The following is a 19,162-nucleotide window of genomic DNA, read 5'->3' on the forward strand; positions in this document are numbered from 1 at the left end:
TTCTTCCTTGTGACCTTGAGACTGGAGGAAAACTGGAGAAGTAACTTGGGTGACTCTTCCATCACCTAACGCTTGGCCATCGAGGGCAGACACAGACAGTGGGACTTCAAGAGGTGCAGTCGGAATATTGATGCTTTGGGCGAAGTGAATATCCATAAAGTTCCCAGCCGCCCCTGAGTCTATCAAAGCTTGACAAGAGTGGACAGACTCACCCCAGGAGATGGAGACCGGGATGTAGATTCCTTGGCCAGGGAGTCCGGGAGAGAGGGTAGGCCCCGTCACAACCCTCCCTCGGCTGGACGGGGCGGTCCTTTTCCCAAGAGTTCGGGACATGATGCTCGGAAGTGACCAGGCTTGCCACAGTAGATGCAGCACTTGTCCCTCCTTCTGCGCTCCCTCTCAGATGCGGAGAGGCGAGTACGACCCACTTGCATGGGTTCTGGACAGTCACTGAAGGAGGTAGACGGTCTCCAGGTAGAGGTAGGGAGGCTGGGGGGGCTCAAGGCTTGGTGGCGTTCTCTCATCCTGTTGTCCAGACGAATAGCATGTGAGATGAGGGTTTCGAGGTCACTTGGGCATCCAATAGAGGCCAGACCGTCCTTGATGGGGTCAGACAGACCATGGTGGAAGGCTGACACCAGGGCAGTCTCGTTCCATCCACTTACTGCTGCGAGTGTTCGGAACGAGATGGCGTAATCTGCGACGCTTCCTCCTTGCCGGATGGACATGAGCTTTCGGGCTGCGTCGGTACTGATGTCTGCCTGATCGAAGACCCGAAGCATCTCTTCAGAAAACAGCTGGAAATCAAAGCACTCAGGTCCCTGTCTTTGCCAGATAGCAGTAGCCCAGGCTCGCGCCTTACCAGCTAATAAGGTGATCACAAAGGCAATCTTGCGGCGATCCGTAGTGTAGGTGGTAGGCTGAAGCTCAAAGGTGAGTTGACACTGGGTAAGGAACTCTCGGCACTCACTGTGCTTGCCGTCATACCTCTGTGGTGCAGGAAGGCTGGGTTCGCGAGGTGAAGAAGGCAGCATTGCAGGGGGCACTGGAGCAGGAGCTGGATCAGGAGCAGGAACTGGATCAGGAGCAGGAGATGCAGGCAGAGATGTCAGCTGTGCCAGGGTTTTCCCAATTTGCTGAAGCAGTTCCTCGTGGCGAGCGAGGGCCTCACGTTGGCTGGTGAGCGTACGTCCATGAGCGTCCATGGTCGCTCCGAAGCGTGTCAAAGCTGCCATAATTCCCTGAAGGTTGGCCGGGTAGACAGTTGAAGCAGCCTCTGCTGAGTCGGTCATGATGGAGTCTTTCTGTTAGGGTTTTGCTGGGATTCGAACCTGGTTCGTTGGTGTGATAATCCAGCAAACCCCCACTAGGCCACCAGGGGGATGACTCAAATGCAGAGGCGTGAGGCGGAAGTAGAAAAAGAATCAAATGGTTTATTTAAACTATATACACTATATACAGGGCAAAACAAAAGACAAAAAAAACCAAAGAGTATAATCCAAAAGAAAAGCAAAGTGCAAAAATTCAAAAGCTAAGAAGATCAAAAAACACAGTACAAAGGAAACTGGAGATAAACATAACAGCACAAAGACTCCGTGACAAGAGGACTGAACTCAGGGGTATAAATAGACAAACTAATTAAGGACACAGGTGAAGATAATTAGGCAATTAACACAAACACAAAACACAGGAACAGTGGCGGCCTCTAGAGGCCAAAATAAACACGACATGAAAAGGAAATAACAGCGGCCTCTAGAGGCCAAAACAGTCCTAGTCCTAACACATAAGACCACTTTAAGCTGTACACTCCACAGAACAGGGCTTTATGGAAGAGTGGCCAGAAAAAAGTACAGTAAACCCTCAGTATTCGCGGGGGTTAGGGACCAAACATGGCCACGAATAAGCCAAAATCGCAAATACTTGTAACCCCCCCCCTCATAAAACTGCTCACAAATGCTTATTTTGATGTCTAAAACACTCCCTATACCCTAGGCTATGATCCCAAACACTTTAGATACACTTCTGACCAATTTGTAGTCAGTTTTCGAAAATATGTATGACAGTATACGACACCCTAGTCTGTATCGTAGGCTTAACTTTAGGCTAGTATAGTGCCGACAACTGCCTCCGTGTCATAGGCTAACTATGAATGTAAATACCCGGTACTTGTATTTAAAACATTTCACACTCTAATACGATACTAATAATGCAATAGAACTTCAATTACCTTAAATAAAATTCTATTAATCCAAGTGAAAACATCATAACAAATGTACAGTAAATAACTATGTGAACTAACAACACATACGTATGCTGTAATGTAGCTACATGTACTACAATGTTTGGGCAATAGATGGTGTTACCGTAGTTTATAGTTACGTTTTCTTTAAATGAAAGTGTACGTAAACAGTAAAGAAAACTGCTGTGCAGTCTGATGACGATGAATGATGATGACGACGATGAATGATGATGACTGCACAGCAGAGGCGTTACATCTACTCAGGCAAGGCAAGGCAAGTTTATTTATATAGCACATTTCATACACAATGGCAGTTCAATGTGCTTTACAGAAGTAAAAACAAAAACAGTAAAAAATAGAGAAATAAAATTACATAAAATAATTTTATTTTTATTCTAAAACAATTAATTAAAAGAATTAAAAGAAAATAATAAGAATTAAACAATAGTAGAAATAAAATAATAAAATGAAGTAGTAGTTCAAATAGGAGGAGAAAAAAGAAACCAGCAGAATAGAATAAAGAATAAAATAGAATAAAGTTAAAGTTAAAGTAAATTTAAAACATGCAGAGAAAGTAAAGATTATAAAAAATGTAAAGAAGACAATATTAATTATTTAACAGAAAGCATCTGAAAACAGCTTGGTCTTTAACCTAGATTTGAAGCTGCCAACAGCAGGAGCATTTTTAATGTCCTCTGGCAGTTGGTTCCATAGCTGTACTGCATAGTAGCTAAAAGCTGCTTCACCATACTTTGTTTTAACAACTGGTTTTAATAGTAAATTTTTCTGTTTCGATCTGGTAGATCTGATTGGGTTAGGCCGCTGCAACATATCAGAGAGGTAATTGGGCCCTGTACCATTTAGAGATTTGTATACCAGCAGCAATGCTTTAAAGTCAATTCTGTAGCTTACTGGAAGCCAGTGAAGGGACCTTAGAATTGGAGTAATGTGCTCTGTTCTTTTTGTTCGTGTGAGAACCCTAGCCGCTGCATTTTGAACCAGCTGAAGTCGTTTGATGGTCTTTTTTGGCAGGCCTGTGAAAAGGCCATTGCAGTAATCAACCCTACTAGAGATGAAGGCATGTATTAGTTTTTCCAGATCATTTTTTGACATAAGTCCTCTTAGTTTGGAAATGTTTTTTAGGTGATAAAATGCCGTTTTAGTGATTGCTTTCATGTGACTGTCAAAGTTTAGCTCGCTGTCAATGAAAACACCAAGATTTTTAACCATTTCTTTAGTTTTCATCCCTTTTGTGTCAAGAATAGTGGTAATCCTGAGTCTTTCATCTTTTTTTCCAAATAGAATTACTTCTGTTTTATCTGTGTTCAGCTGAAGAAAATTTTGTGACATCCAGCTATTGATTTGATCGATACACTGGTAGAGACATTCAAGGGGGGCATAATCATTAGGTGATAGAGCAAAATAAATTTGGGTGTCATCTGCATAGCAGTGATACAAAATTGAATTTTTATTGATGATTTGCCCAAGTGGGAGCATATAAAGGTTGAAAAGTAATGGTCCAAGAATCGACCCCTGGGGGACACCACAGGTCAAGGACATTGACATTGAGGAACAATTTCCCAGGGTAACAAAGAAGCTTCTATCTTTTAAGTATGAATTTAACCAATTGATAACTTTACCAGTCAATCCAACCCAGTGTTCAAGTCAATATAGCAGTATGCTGTGATCAACAGTATCAAAAGCTGCACTGAGGTCTAGTAATACCAGGACCGATGTTTTGCCTGCATCAGTATTAAGACGTATGTCATTTATAACTTTAATCAGTGCTGTTTCAGTGCTATGATTGGCACAAAATCCTGACTGAAAATTATCAAAACGGCTGTTTGATATCAAGAAGGCAGTTAATTGATTGAAGACAATTTTTTCAAGGATTTTCCCGATGAATGGTAAATTTGATATTGGCCTGTAGTTATTTAATACTGAAGGATCCAGATTATTTTTTTTAAGTAGGGGCTTTACAACGGCTTTTTTTAGGGACACAGGAACAATGCCAGTCTCCAGGGATGTATTTATAATTTGAAGCACATCTGTAATTATAAGATGAAGAACAGACTTAAAAAAGTTGGTGGGCAGAATGTCCAATTCAGATGTTGAGGAACTGAGATTTTGTACAGTTTTTTCAAGAGTCTCATAATCAATTAAACAAAATTCAGACATTGTGTTGAAGTTATCTATCTGTGTCATTGGTGATTGCAGTTTTTCAATTTTTTGCAACTGAGATATATTATGAGGAATATTCTGCTGTATTTTAGCAATTTTACCTTTGAAAAAGGATGCAAACTCATTGCATTTATTAACTGAGAGAAGTTCAGGTGCTAATTGTGGTGGGGGATTAGTTAGCTTCTCTACTGTTGAAAATAGCACACGGGCATTGTTCATATTCCTGCTGATGATGTTGGAGAAGAAAGACTGTCTTGCTTTACGAATTTCATAATTATAATTACAAAGCATCTCTTTATGGATTTGATAATGGATGTGAAGTTTAGATTTGCGCCATTTTCTTTCAGTCTTTCTACATTCTCTCTTTAGCAGTTTAACAGCCGGGTACTGCTTCCATGGTGCTTTCTGCTTATCATTGACTCTTTTGATTTTGAATGGAGCAATATCATCCATAATTTGGGTCATATTTAAATTAAAAATTTCCAGTAAATCATCTACAGAGTCTGACATTTTGGTTGAGTTCTGAGAGAGAGCTTGCTCAAAGAGAGCACATGTGTTGTCTTTTATGACTCTCCTACCTATAGTCGTTGAGCTGTTCTGAATGTGAGGAGACATAGAAACATCAAAGAAAACACAGAAATGATCGGATAAGGCCAGGTCAACAACAGTATTAGAAACAGTAAGACCCTTTGTGATGACGAGGTCAAGAGTATGACCACGAGAGTGGGTTGGCCCCTGTACATGTTGTACTAGGTTGAAGTTGTCAATAATTGCAAGTAGTTCTTTGGCATAAATGTTATCGGTATTATCTACATGCAAGTTAAAATCCCCAGATATAATAAGACAATCAAACTCTAAGCAAATGACTGATAACAGTTCACCAAACTCTTCAAGAAAGACTTTGGCTGAATGTCTCGGAGGCCTATAAATAGTTAATAATAATATGTTAGGAGAGCATGTAACAAGTGCACATAAGTGTTCAAAGGACGTAAAATCACCAAGTGAGGATTGTTTACATTGAAAAGAGAATTTGAATATATTTGCGATCCCTCCACCTTTCCCTTGTCGGGTAACATTCAAAAAATAAAAATTTGGGGGAGCTGCTTCAATAAGGGTGGTAGCACTATTTGCTTGATCCAGCCAGGTTTCAGTTAGAAGCAAAAAATCAAGATTGTGTTTGCAAATAAGATCATTAATTAAAAATGACTTGTTTAAAAGTGATCTAACGTTCAGAAGAGCTAGCTTTAAAGAAAGTCTAGAAGTAATATCTGCTTGTGCACTCTGATGCTGTTTTAAAACAGGAAGGAGATTAGATTGGTTCACCCCCAGGGTTAAATGTGCTCTATGTTTTCTGTTTCTTATCAACACAGGAATAGAGAGTGGCATAGGCACATTGGGTCCCAGCTGGTTTTCAACACTACACCCATTTGCAGGGACCCAGAGTACATCAAACAAGACTTTCTAAATGTTCCATTTGGTTTGAGGGTGAAAGGATTGGAGATGACATGTATCTTTTGGATGGTGAAAAAGATTTGTAGCCAGCTGAAAGTCCTGGGCGAACACAATTTTGATGAACTGGGTAAACTGCTTGTCGCGACAGATTTGGGCTGGAAAAAGAGAGTGTAGCCATTGGGAGCAATTTTTTCATGCTATTTGGGAAATCCATCCGAGGGGAAGTGGAGTCCTCTGTCTTTGAATGTTGGGAGTCTTGCAGGTCAGATGTCTGTGTGTCCTTGATGACGACTTGCAAAGATGATTGTTTAGGCTTTGTAACTATGTCAGTCTGCGACATCTTATCAACTGTTTTCCTCAATGCTGGCTGAGAAAAGATTGCAAGTCTGTAATGGTCTACTAAGACTTTGGCTCCAATCCAGCTGAGTTCAGTGCTATTTGGCTTGTAAAATTCTCTGCGATTCCAGAAAAGGTTAAAATTGTCTATGAAGTTCATACCAAATGAAAAACAAGTTTTTCCAAGCCAGGTGTTAAGACTGAAGAGTCGAGAAAAAGCAAAACTTCCTCTCGCTGGGAGTGGGCCACTGATAAAAGATTGAATTCCAGTCTTATAGAGCTCAGAAAAAAGTTTTCTGAAATCATCTTGGACAAACAGCTGTTCTCTGAAAACATCATTTGCTCCCACATGCACAACAATACGTTTAATAGTTTTATGCTCGGACATGAGTTTCAAAATGCTGTCTTTGGTGTCAGAGATTGATGCATTTGGAAGGCAACAAATAATCATCCCATAACCTTTTAATTGTCTTACAGTGGAATCCCCAAGAACAAGGGTCGTGGGATCAGGTGGTGTTACGAGCTGCTTTTTGCCTCTTCCCACAGCTCTTCGATCTTGGTGCAATCTCTTTTTACTATGTGTTTGTCCGCTTGAAAAATCCTCTTCCACATCCCTGAGACATTCAAATTTGTTCTGAAGCCTTATGGGCTGTGGATTTTCCATAGGATTGTAGATCCTATTGTAATTTGTAGAACGAGCTGGTGTTGAAGTAATTACTCTTCTGTTTTTATTTTTGGGCTTACCACCCATCATTTGCCAGTTTTCTGTACTCACATTTTGCCCAGCTTGATTGATGAATTCTTCCACTTGATCTGCAATGTCCTCAGTCTGTCGGAGTGCAATCTCTGCATTCTCAGCCACTGTTTCTGTACTCCTTTCCTGAGATATCGCTTTTAATTCGTCCGTCTTTGGCAGAGCATGAATCTTTGATTCCAGAATAGAAATCCTCTGTTCTAGTTCCATGCATTTTCTGCAGGATTTTTTGCTCCTTGGCATTTTGTTTTAAAAACTAACTTATCTTATAAAGATGAAAAAAAAAAAAAAAAAAATAGTGGAAATTAAATTAAAATTAAATTAAAAGCTTATAAAGATGAAAAATAAAATGAGAAAAAAATAGTGGAAATTAAATGAGAAAGTAAAGTATAGAAATAAAGATCAAGAAAGCAGGAGCAAAGCAAAGAAGCGTCCTACTCGCTTGAGTAGGAGGAGCAGAAGGGCCTCAGGGGCCTCCTCCTCCTCTTCGGGGTCTTCAGGAGGCTTTTCAGGGGTTTTCTTTATAGGGTTGAAGAACATGGTGATGGGAAGCTGCTGTTGGTGTTTCTTTAGGGTGTTGAAGAACTGCTTATATGGTTCGATGGCAGAATCAATTGTATTGCCACACTTGATGTAGCGATCCATATAAGGGTCCCATGACATCAACATGTCCTTCACCTCCCTCACGTGCCGAAGGATCTGCGACAAGCGGTCCAGAGACAGACCCTCATCCTCTGGCTCGTCTTCGTCGCCGTCTTCATCTTCACTGGCTGACTTGGTCAGCTCCTCCAAATCCTGGTCTGTCAGGGGGTCACCGTGGGCATCGATCAGGGTCCCGACTTCTTCCTCAGTGATGTCATGGAAGCCTTCTCCTCCCAAGTGCTGCGCCAAGATGACGGCCCTATTAATGGCTAAGTGCTGAATTTCAGAAGGAGAGAAGCCCTCATAATCGTTGACAACCTCTGGCCACAACTTCTTCCAGCAGGAGTTAAGGGTCTGTTTCTTCATATCCTTAAGGGCTTGACCGATGATGGTGAGGCAGGTGGCGATGGTGAACTTCTTCCAGTAGTCCTTAAGGGTGAAGTCACTGTTAGCATCCATCTCACTAACAAGATGCTGGAGGGTGTTACGGGTGTAGAGAGCCTTAAAGGCTCGGATCACGCCCTGGTCCATCGGCTGAAGGAGTGAAGTTGTGTTGGGAGGGAGGAACTCAATCTTGACACCATCATAGTACAAGTCAGCAGGATGCCCCCTGGCGTTATCAAGGAGAAGAAGAACTTTGAATTCCAAGCCTAGATCGTTCAGGTACTCCTTCACTTGAGGAATGAAACTCTGCATGAACCAATTGGACGTCAACACTTTCGTCACCCATACCTTCTTGTTGTGCATCCAGTACACAGGCAGAGCATTTTTATTTTTGTTCTTCAATGCTCGGGGGTTTGCTGACTTGTAGATCAGGCCAGGCTTCAACATGTGACCAGCAGCATTGCCACACATGAGGAGCTTGATCCTGTCTTTCTGCACCTTAAAGCCAGGGGCACGGGCTTCTTCCTTCATGATGTACGTCCGGGAGGGCATCTTCTTCCAGTACAGCCCAGTTTCATCCATATTGAAAACCTGCTCTGGGTGGTAGCCTCCATCCCTGATGATCTTCCTTCACTTCTCAGGGTATTTTGCAGCCTCCTCGGTGTCTGCGGATGCCTTCTCCCCGTGAAGGACGGCACTTGTCAGTCCGTACCATTCTTGAAACTGGTAGAACCACCCCTTGCTAGCCAGAAAACCCTTAGATGGTGACGATGATGACGACGATGATGGTCCTGCCTCTTCTTCTGTCTCTTCCTCTTCGATGCTCACTTCTTCGGCTCCACCTTCGGGGGCATATTGGCTATAGAGGGTTCGTGCCTTCTCCCGGATAACATTGTTATCTAGGGGGATATTCTCCTTCCGACAGTCAGAGATCCATAAGGCCAAGGCTGACTCCATCCTGACGATGGCCTTATCCCTGACCGTAGACACAACCTTCGCACTGCTTTGGAAGCTGATAGACACGGTCTTCCTGATCTCTTGCTCCTTCTTCTTTATGTAGCGCACGGTACTCTCGTTGATGCCGTAGTGACGAGCCACTGCCGCAAAACTCTTCCCTTCCTTTAGCATATCGAGAAGTCCTACCTTCTCCTGCAGCGTCATTACCTTCTTCTGGCGCTTAGGTTCCTTGGCAGGAGCCTTAGAAGATGCAGAGCGTTTAGGAGCCATTGTAGGGCGTAAAAATTATTCAAAAATACCAAGAACGCACAACACGTGAACAAGTCTGAACTACGGGAACCGCGAGACTGTACTGTACAATGCGCTCATTCGTATCAGCCAATGAGCAGCAGCCCGCCATTCAAACTTAAGCCAATAGCGGGCGAGCATTCGGCTCCGAGAATGTAGCAGTGTGTAAACGTTCGCAGTGCGTAAACGTTCGATATGTTCGCTGCAAATGACCGCGACTCGCTGAGATTTCCGCAAATGTATAGGAGATATGTTCTATATAAAATCCCGCGAATATGTGAATTCACGAATACTGAACCGCGAATAGGCGGGGGTCTACTGTAATTGCTTAAAGAAAAAAAAAAGAAAACACATTTGGAGTTTGCCCAACAGCATGTGGCAGACTCCCCAAACACATGGAAGAAGATACTCTGGTCAAATGAGACTGAAATTGATCTTTGGCCATCATGGGAAATGCCATGTGTGGCACAAACCCAACACCCTGAGCAAGGCCGGATTAACTATATGGGCCTGCGGCACAGTGCCCAGGGGCACTAACCACTCACAGCCAGTGGGGGGGCACCACATGACAGAAACTTTAAAAATATGTTTTCGTGAATGTTTGTACACTTAAAATGGTTATACACTTGACATTGTTAAATAGTCATATATAATTCATTATGAACACTAATTTCATAAGAACAACAACAATAATCATAATTCTGAGCAAGAGTGGCCTATGTGACCATTAACCCCCCTTTCCTCAACCTGTCAGTTGAGCCAGTCCACCTACAGTGAAATGCATCAATTTTTTTAAAACCGCGGTAGAAATGAAAAATGGATAGACATCAATTGAGTGGTTGTGCGAAGAGAAAATAAAAAAAGAGAAAGACTCCAGGCGTGTAGCTGCAATTAAAAATGTTCCAGTGTTAGATCGTTTTTTTAATAAAAACATCGACAACTGCTGTCACTACCAGCGCTGAAGCCGGGGAGGAGGATGTGCGAAGCCACTTTAAGCCAGGTAGAGATCAGTTCACACCATGGTGACGAGAAGGAAGACGAGGGTGTTATGGATGTCAACCCAGCGCAGCCGACGCCAATAGAACACTTCTCTATTTCAACTGATCCTGCGCTATGGGGAGAACATGTCTAGGTTCATACAGAACAGATACTCTTTGAATTGATACACATATGTACATTGTACATCTGAATATGTCGTACTGGATGTTATTTGAATTTATATTTTGAATTGAGACATTTGAATATGTTGCCTAGATCGATGCTATTTTAATTGATACACATTTTGAATTGACACATTTGAATATGCTGTATTGTATATAGATGGATGCTGTTTAAATTGCTGATGCTGTTTGAATTGATACACATTTTGAATTGAGACATTTTAATATGGATAGAATAGAGTATGGATGCTTTGAAGGTTTTTATTGAGACATACAAATATATGCTGCTCATTTTTGAATAAGACATTTCAGTATGCCTACATGCATATCATTGGTTGTTTTCAGTGAATTTGATGGGCTGATGTAGCCTACTTAATAAATTTTCAATGAGGAAGAATGACCTTGTTTATGTGTACTATTGTTTATGTATATGCTACTATTTTTGACAGCAAAGGGCAAGGTTTGTGTGTGTGTGCAGGAGGTTACTGAACGCGTGCGCGCAGGGTGGTGGTGGTGGGGGAGCACTTGAGGTATAGTGCCCAGGGGCACCGCATTGGCTTAATACGGCACTGACCCTGAGAACACCATTCCTACAGTGAAGCATGGTGGTGGCAGCATCATGTTGTGGGGATATTTTTCATCTGCAGGGACAGGAAAGCTGGTCAGGACTGAAGGAAATATGGATGGCACTAGATACAGGGCAATTCTGGAGGAAAACCTGTTTTAGTCAGCCAGAGGTTTGAGACTGGGATGAAGGTTCATGTTCCAGCAGGACAATGACCATATGCATACTGCTAAAGTGACACTGGAGTGTTTTAAAGGGAAACATTTAAATGTCTTGGAATGGCCTAGTCAAAGCCCAGACCTCAATCCAGTTGAGAATCTGTGGCATCACTTGAAGATTGCTGTACACCAACGCAACCCATCTAACTTGAAGGAGTTGGAGCAGTTTTGCCTTGAGGAATGTGCAAAAATCCCAGTGGCTAGATGTGCTAAGCTAATAGAGACATACCCCAAGAGACTTGCAGCTGTAATTGCAGCAAAAGGTCCCTTAGCAAAAAGTAGTATACTTAAAGTTCATTTTATTAAGTATGCTTCAGTATAAGTATAGCAAGTATACTACAGACCATGTACTTTTAGTGTACTAGACAGTATACAAATTTAATACTTTTTCAGACTAAATTGGAACATTTCAAGTTTATAAAAGTATACTTTAAAGTTCATTTTAAGTTTGCAAAAGTACACTTCAAAGTATACAACAAGAACACTCATCTATATACTATCAATGTACTTGGTACAGTATATCCCTCTCATATGCTTAAAGTATACCACAAGTACACTTATCGATATACTGCCATTGTACTAGTTATATACGGTACTTCGAGTCCCTATTTTTAGTTTATTATTGTATACTTTAAGTATACTGTTATAAACGTTGGTTATTTCACTAGTTTACTTGTTATACTTTAAGTTTGCTTGGCATATTACTTGTAGCTTACTATTTATATACTGGAAATATACTCCTTAAAGTATTCTTAAAGTTTACTCATACTGTATGTACACAAGAGTGTGATGCATTTACAAAATCACAAGACAGAATGTTGAAAACAAGTTTGATATATTTTCAAACATTTCAAAAACAAAGACCTATGAAATCAAGTCCTTCCTTACTGGAGAAAATGAAAGGAAAAAGTGCACATTTGCATGTAAAAATGTAAACATAATGGTCTCTCTAAGATCAAGTCCTTATTTGTAAAAAGTGGTAAAGCAAAACTTGTGCATATGCTTGTAAAAATGTAAACATAGCGTCTTCAGCTGAGAACTAAAGTCCTTCCTTGTCAAAAAAGGTAAAAGAAAAGTGCACACCTTTGGAACCAAAAATAAATAACTAGATAGAAACAAAATCTGTACTTTTATGATCAGACAGGCCTGTATATAAAGATTCACAAATCAATGTACAAAGTACTTTCCTATATGTTGTTAAAAAAACTGAAACTGTTAATGCTGTCTGGCCTGACATGATCAAAACAAAATGTGTTCTTGTTGAAACAGCTGACGCTATGTACATAACACCATTGCCAAACCCTTATGAAAGGGACTAGCTTGATCAATAAAGTCAAGTCAAAAGTTTTTCTGTTTTTGTGTATGATTTTAAGGTACATAAAGATAATGCAATTGAGCACACATACTATTTACTGTAAAGTTTTAAACTCTGGCATTATATTATATTAATGAAAGGGTTCCCCCAGCTGGAACGGTCAACTTCTCGAGACCAATGCCCTCGTGCCACTTGCAGAATTCTGGGGCGAAAAAACACCGCAAAAAAACAGAGAACCAGAGATCGGTTTCACTGCTGTTTATTCACAGTTTTCTCGCCAAAGATGAAATATTACAAACAACCTTTTATAACAAATTATAATCTCTCTAAACGGCAGCTGTGTTTATGTATTGTCTATCGAATATGTGTGTGTGTGTGAAAAGGGTGTGTGTAAAATGTGTGTGTGTGTTAATGAAACCTTCAATCATAAGCAAAATAATATTTCATATCAACGGATGTTTCAGCAATTTCAGCATTTATGCACGTCAAAGCGCGAAATGTTTTTACGACAATTCTACTATGTTTAGTCTTAGCAAAGAAGTGTGTCTTCTCCACTGGAGATAGGTCAGGTTACACAGGGATAGTTTAAAATCACTGTTATAATAAAGGATCTTAAAAAGCTCTAAAATATTAAATCATAAAGTCTTAACAATCCTAAATCACGTGTAGCTATAAAACTAACTTAAATCATGGCTTTAAATCTAACAATCCCCCCCTTTGATACTAGATTGGAATCTAGTATCACACCCCAATATTCTGATCATACATACAACTCATATGCTTGAGTTAATCCTTGCTCTTCTTGATGGGTATTGGTGCTCAGAGGGCGGGCATGCCCTATCAGCCCTCGTCCCACCTCACCGGAGCTTAGAGAAACTCGAAACCTCTTAATTTGTCCCAAATACATGCTACTTCCTTCAGAGTAATTTGTTCTAAAACAGTGAGGGAAAATGAAATTATAGGGCATATCGACCTATAGTGAGAACGGAGTCCTGTAAGAATACAGAGCTTCAGAGCATAGAGACGTGTAATAATACATCAGATGGCATCAGATGACAGACATAACAACTTTCATTCGTGTGGTGTGCGCTCGTGCAGTCCAGTTAGCGAATTGCCAGAAGATGTTGTCTTGAGGTCCAGCTTAAGCGGGTAACCCTGCTCCGAGCAGCAGTAGAGTAGTCACGAAACTCGTGATGAGGATTGTCATGGTTGTAGTGAGGATGATTGGTCCCAAAAGGGGTGCGAGATCTCTTCCCGTCTTTGTTCACAACGTCTTGCAGGTAATCTGAGGATTCTCAGTCGGCCAGGGCTGCACACAGGTCACGTCAAATCTGTGTAGAGCTCAGAGATAGAGAACAGAGATAGAGAACAGAGACTTGATAGGGACACAGAGAAAACGTTAGTAGCAAACTTGTCATTGTAACACAGCTTTGTTATGGAGCCTTCTTCAATCGCATGGCATGGATCCACTGTGGAAAAAGATCAGTTAAAACAGCAGTAAAAGTAATGGCGACTATGTCTGCAGGCCCACTATATCTAGGTTCTCCCAATTGTTCAAATCGTTTAAAGAGTCGCACCAGCACCTTGTCTCCCACGTGAAAGGGGTGTGTGGGTGCTGCTGGTGGAGATAATATACTATTGACCTTGGTACAAATTTTATGCAACTTATCTATAAGGGCTGCAGAATACTCGTTGTAAGAATATAATCCTGAATACTCCTAAACCTACTCTTGTAAATGCGCGGCCCAAGGGTGACTGTCGTGTAGTGTAGCAGTTTAGGGTTAACTTTAGGCTAGCTATAATACGCGCTGCTCTGTACATTTTGTATTTTTTCATGTTCTGTTCCTGTTTCATATCCTGATTTTGTCTATGTTTTTGTGTGAAACATCCTGTTGAACTGTGCATAACTCTTGTGACCTTGACTGAGTGTGCAAAGCACATTCCATAATTTTCCACTGCTGATACTCCCTATGAAGAGTGTATATATAAAGCCCCGACGCAGCTGCACGTTGGGGCACGACTGAGAATAAACCAGATTGATTTAAGTCATGTGGTTCGCTCTCTTCTTGTCCTCGGAGATCTCCTGGTAACGCATCTGAACAGCACGCAGCGCAATCCTAACAATTTGGTGACCCCGACGTGATACTCTCAATCAGGTAAGACATGTTTGATTGACTACCTGGTTGGAAGTAGTTCCGTAGTGCCCTAAGGAGGGCTTTGTTTTCCCTGGTTCGAGTCCAGGAAGAGCGCGCTATAGAAATTTGTGTAGCGCCCTAAGGAGGGCTTTGTTTTCCCTGGTTCGAGTCCAGGAAGAGCGCGCTATAGAAATTTGGATAAATATCTGCTGTTTGTTTCTGTTCAGATCCGTTTGCTTTACTGTATGATGGGGGGCTCGTATCCTAAACCTGAGGTCACAGACACCCCGGCGGAATGGATGAATAAGTGCGGTTTAGGCTATTACGTTACGCCGTGGCTGGACAATTTGGCTGGGTGGACGGAGGCAATTCCATCATATCAGATTCCATCGTATCCCCGTGATGGGACGTTTAATCCAGGCTTCCTTGCTTCAGCGCACCGTATGATTTACGAAAGCTTAGGCGATCCGGATTGGGACCGCCCTTATATGCGCGCAGGGTATGATAAATGGTTTGACATGAAGAAGGTATGGGATAAATCAAAGGGTGTTTACACCCCGAGACCTGTTTTAAAGGCTATTCCAAAACCAAAACTTTCTCAGTCAACCTCCCATGTAAAAGCGAGGGAGGAATAGTTACGTCCCACTCATTCCTCATCTCATATACATGTCCAGTAAATTTGTTAGCACATGATTTAATGTGCAAATTAGAAGTAAATCTCACATCCACTCCAGATGGACTAACTATTGAAGTAAGTGAAATGTGCGGTGTGCAGTATGGGTTTGGAAGCCCTCTGTATGTGTATGTCTGGCAGCTCTGTTCAGATCAGCTCGCACACTTGAACACCTCATCAGTTGACACAGATTATATGATGAGGAGCGTTTGCTCGAAATAGTCGATGTGTTGCAACCTAGAAATGACGTCGCTATGAATATAAAGGAAGAAATAGCTCCGGCTCAGGAAGGTGGCCGTCCGCGTCAGCGCACCGTGTCGACATTTTTTTGGAGGGACACACCGAATGCTTTGCAGCTCCTGCGTGAGCAGTTAACTAGGTATTTCTCCGCCTGATGTTTTTGCTCTATCCAGTTCTGTGCTGCCACATAACATTCTGAACGCTGCTTGTACGTCCCAAGCTCCTTCCCCTGTTCTCTCTGCTCTTCCTAACACCCTGTGGGCGGATCATAAGGACGATGTGGGCTCTGTGAGCTGCTCTCCGTATGAAGCTGTTATTAAACACTTTACACCTGTTTATGTTAAACAATACCCTCTGTCTCCTAGTAAGCTTGATGGTATTGACAATATTCTACAATCTCTTTTGCAGCAAGGTGTCGTGGTTCCTTGTGTCAGCCCGTATAACACCCCAGTGAACCCGGTCCCAAAACCGGATGGCACATGGCGCCTCACTCAAGATCTACGTAAAATAAATGAACTCATCGTTCCCGTGGCTCCAGTGGTCCCTGACGTTCCTTCTCTTATGTCTTCTATTCCGTGTGACCATGCTTATTTCTCTGTGATTGATTTGTGCTCTGCCTTTTACAGTGTTCCTGTGGGCCATGAGACTCAGCCCCTGTTTGCTTTCACACACAGGGGAAGACAATACACGTGGACGCGGTTGCCACAGGGTTTCATTGACTCACCGGCGGTCTTCACTGCCGTATTGCGGGACGCGCTGGCTGATCTCTGTCTTCCCCGGGGCTCCACGGTGCTCCAGTACGCGGATGATCTTCTGGTAACGGCGGAGGATCAAGACGCTTGTGCTGCCGCCACATTGTCTCTCCTCACACTCCTGGCGCAGAAGGGTTTCAAGGTCTCCCGCACGAAGTTGCAGTTTTGCCTCACAACTGTTCGCTACTTGGGACATGACCTCTCCCAGGGTTCCAGGAGGCTTAGCCCGGAACGCGTTCAAGTCATTATGGACACTCAGGTACCTGCAACCAAGCACGCTCTCATGGCATTTCTGGGCCTCATCAATTACTGTCGTCAATGGATCCCTGACTGTTCAATCTATGACAAGTGTTTGCGTTCAGCTATAAGTCACTCAGATCCTTTGACTCAGCCCCTGGTCTGGACTGAGGACATGCTAACGGCCTTCAAGGCTCTGAAGCAAGCTTTGTGCTCCGCCCCTGCTCTCGGGCTGCCGAACTATCGTTTGCCGTTTCACCTGTATGTGTGCAATCAGAAGGGGACCGCCTCTGGGGTGCTGGCTCAGGAGCACGGGGGGGGGCATGCGACCTTGCGCGTTTCTGTCTAAAACTCTTGACACTGTGGTACAAGGGCTTCCTGGCTGTCTTAGGGCTGTTGCTGCGTGTGCTCTCATGGTCACGGACGCTGAAAAACTTGTTTTGTCGCATCCGCTCATTTTACACACTTCACATGACGTCGTGTACATTCTGCGGAATCTTAGCACTCAGCATTTGTCTGCTCAGCGTCGCTCTGGCTATGAGTTTATTCTTTTGGCCACAGAGCATCTCACTGTTAAGCCCTCCTCGTCGTTTGATTCTGTCGCCCACGCTCTTCAGCGTCTTCTTAACTCACAGGATGACGATGTTGCGTTTGACTCACATGACTGTCTTTCTAATATCGTTTTTGAGACTAGCATCCGCCCAGACTTACACTTCACCCCTCTTTCCACAGGCGATTCTCTTTTTGTAGATGGTTCCTGTTCCCGCCCTGCGGATGGTGTGTTCCTGTGTGGTTACTCTGTTTGTCGCCTCCCTGATGAAATTGTTGAAGCTCATTCTTTGCCTTTTTCTTCTGCTCAGGCTGCGGAGCTCTATGCTTTGACTCGCGCGTGTATTTTGGCTCAAGACACAGACGTTACTATTTACACGGACTCACGCTACGCTTTCGGCGTGGCGCACGACTTCGGCCGCATTTGGGCGTCTCGGGGGTTTACGACAGCCGACGGTAAGCCCATTTCTCATTCTTCACTTGTTACTGATTTAATCACCGCCTGTCTCCTTCCGTGCACGTTGGCCATTGTTAAGACACGCGCGCACACAAGAGGGGACTCATTTGAAGTAAAGGGCAATTCATTCGCTGATCGAGTCGCTAAAGCTGCAGCCGCATCCGGTGTCCTGCCTCCAGGCTTTAATTGCGCTTTAGTTTCTACTGATCGCATGGTTAGCGCTGTCTTACCTGACATAGATCTCATTTCTATCCAGGCCTCGGCCTCTGTGGCAGATACGCAGTTCTGGGACGCCCAGGGCGCGACAGAGAAGAGTGGCGTTTTGCTTGACGCACAGGGCCGTCTTTGTTTACCTCGTCACTGTACTCCCTTTCTCGTCCGCGAGTTCCATGGTCCCACTCATCGCGGCCGAAGAGGGGTAGTGGAGGATATGAACAGAACATTCTGCATCAATAATTTGCACACAGACGCACACAACATTCTGGACAAGTGTTTAACGTGCGCCCAGAATAATCTATCTAAACCAGGCGCGGTACATCAGCACCTTCCCATACCCGACACGCCTTTCCAAGAATGGCAGATCGACTTCACTCACATGCCAAAGCAGGGCCCGTTCAAATACCTTTTGGTCATGATTGACAAATTTTCACGGTGGATTGAGGCTTTCCCGTGTAGCAAAGAGAACGCCCGAACAGCAGTGAACAAACTTACACAGGAAATTATCCCACGTTACGGTCTTCCGGTAGGAATTGACTCTGATAAGGGAACGCCGTTCACCTCTAAGGTAACGCAGGAGCTATGTAAAGACCTCAAGATCAATTGGCGTTTTCATATCCCATACCATCCACAGTCCTCTGGCATTGTGGAGCGCGCGAATAGAACAATTAAGGGTAAGTTGCGTAAGGCTATGCAAGACGCAGGCACGAAAAATTGGGTCCAAGTTTTACCGTTGGTCCTCGCTGATATGCGCATGACTGCTCAGGTCGCTCTCGACAATTTATCTCCGTACGAGCTCGTCATGGGACGCCCCTTTCCTGTCCCTTGGCGTAGAGGCATGCAGGTTATAGGAACGGGTGATCTTGAAGTACATCTCAGCGAGTACGCGGTGGGTCTCATGCGGGTGCTGGATGAGTATTGGGCGAGAGTAAATTCCAAAAAGCCTCCCATTCCAGAGGCACACACTCACCCCTTTGAGGTAGGGGACAGAGTTTTAGTAAAGAGATTCGCTAAACTAAACGCTCCCATGGAGGAGTCACCCTACAGTGGGCCCACCGATGTACTCGCTGTAACTCGCACGGCTGTGCTAACGGACCTTTTTCCACAGTGGATCCATGCCAGCAGAATAAAGAAGGCTCCAATGTAATAGAAATCTATATTGTTGATGCTTAACAGACTTTTGTGTTTCAGAAAGTTGCTGTGACAATAGCTGACGGCCTTTTTAGGGATCCCCTTCCAGCATCTGGAGCAATCCAGTTTCGGCTGATCTACAAAGAGGGGATGGTTGGTGAGTCTTGCAAAGTTCTGGGCTGAAGAGTCTGAAAAGCACGGGAGCCTGTGACATTTTTCGCCGTCTGCACCCTGTGAGCATTAGAGAACAAAGTCAGTGACCAGTATGACTTTCTTCATCA

The 19,162-nt window shown here is 43.2% G+C and overlaps 1 protein-coding gene across 1 annotated transcript; it reads left to right on the forward strand.

Annotated features, from left to right (window-relative positions):
• The first annotated feature begins 15,690 nt into the window (after positions 1 to 15,690).
• LOC132899518 (protein NYNRIN-like) lies at positions 15,691 to 18,935 on the forward strand. Its single transcript, XM_060941479.1, has 2 exons — positions 15,691 to 16,550; positions 17,389 to 18,935. The coding sequence occupies exons 1-2, from the start codon at positions 16,101 to 16,103 to the stop codon at positions 18,895 to 18,897; spliced, it is 1,959 nt and encodes a 652-aa protein (XP_060797462.1). The 5' UTR covers positions 15,691 to 16,100; the 3' UTR covers positions 18,898 to 18,935.
• The last annotated feature ends 227 nt before the right edge of the window (positions 18,936 to 19,162 follow it).

Source organism: Neoarius graeffei, chromosome 15 (assembly GCF_027579695.1).
Source record: "Neoarius graeffei isolate fNeoGra1 chromosome 15, fNeoGra1.pri, whole genome shotgun sequence".
Classification (NCBI taxonomy): Eukaryota; Metazoa; Chordata; class Actinopteri; order Siluriformes; family Ariidae; genus Neoarius; species Neoarius graeffei.

Excerpts from the sequence above, each read along its gene's own strand:
- LOC132899518 (XM_060941479.1), top strand. The coding sequence starts at position 16,101 with ATGTCTTCTATTCCGTGTGACCATGCTTATTTCTCTGTGATTGATTTG. Across the intron at positions 16,551-17,388 it reads AAGTCATTATGGACACTCAG|GCTGCGGAGCTCTATGCTTT; the intron begins GTACCTGCAACC and ends TCTTCTGCTCAG.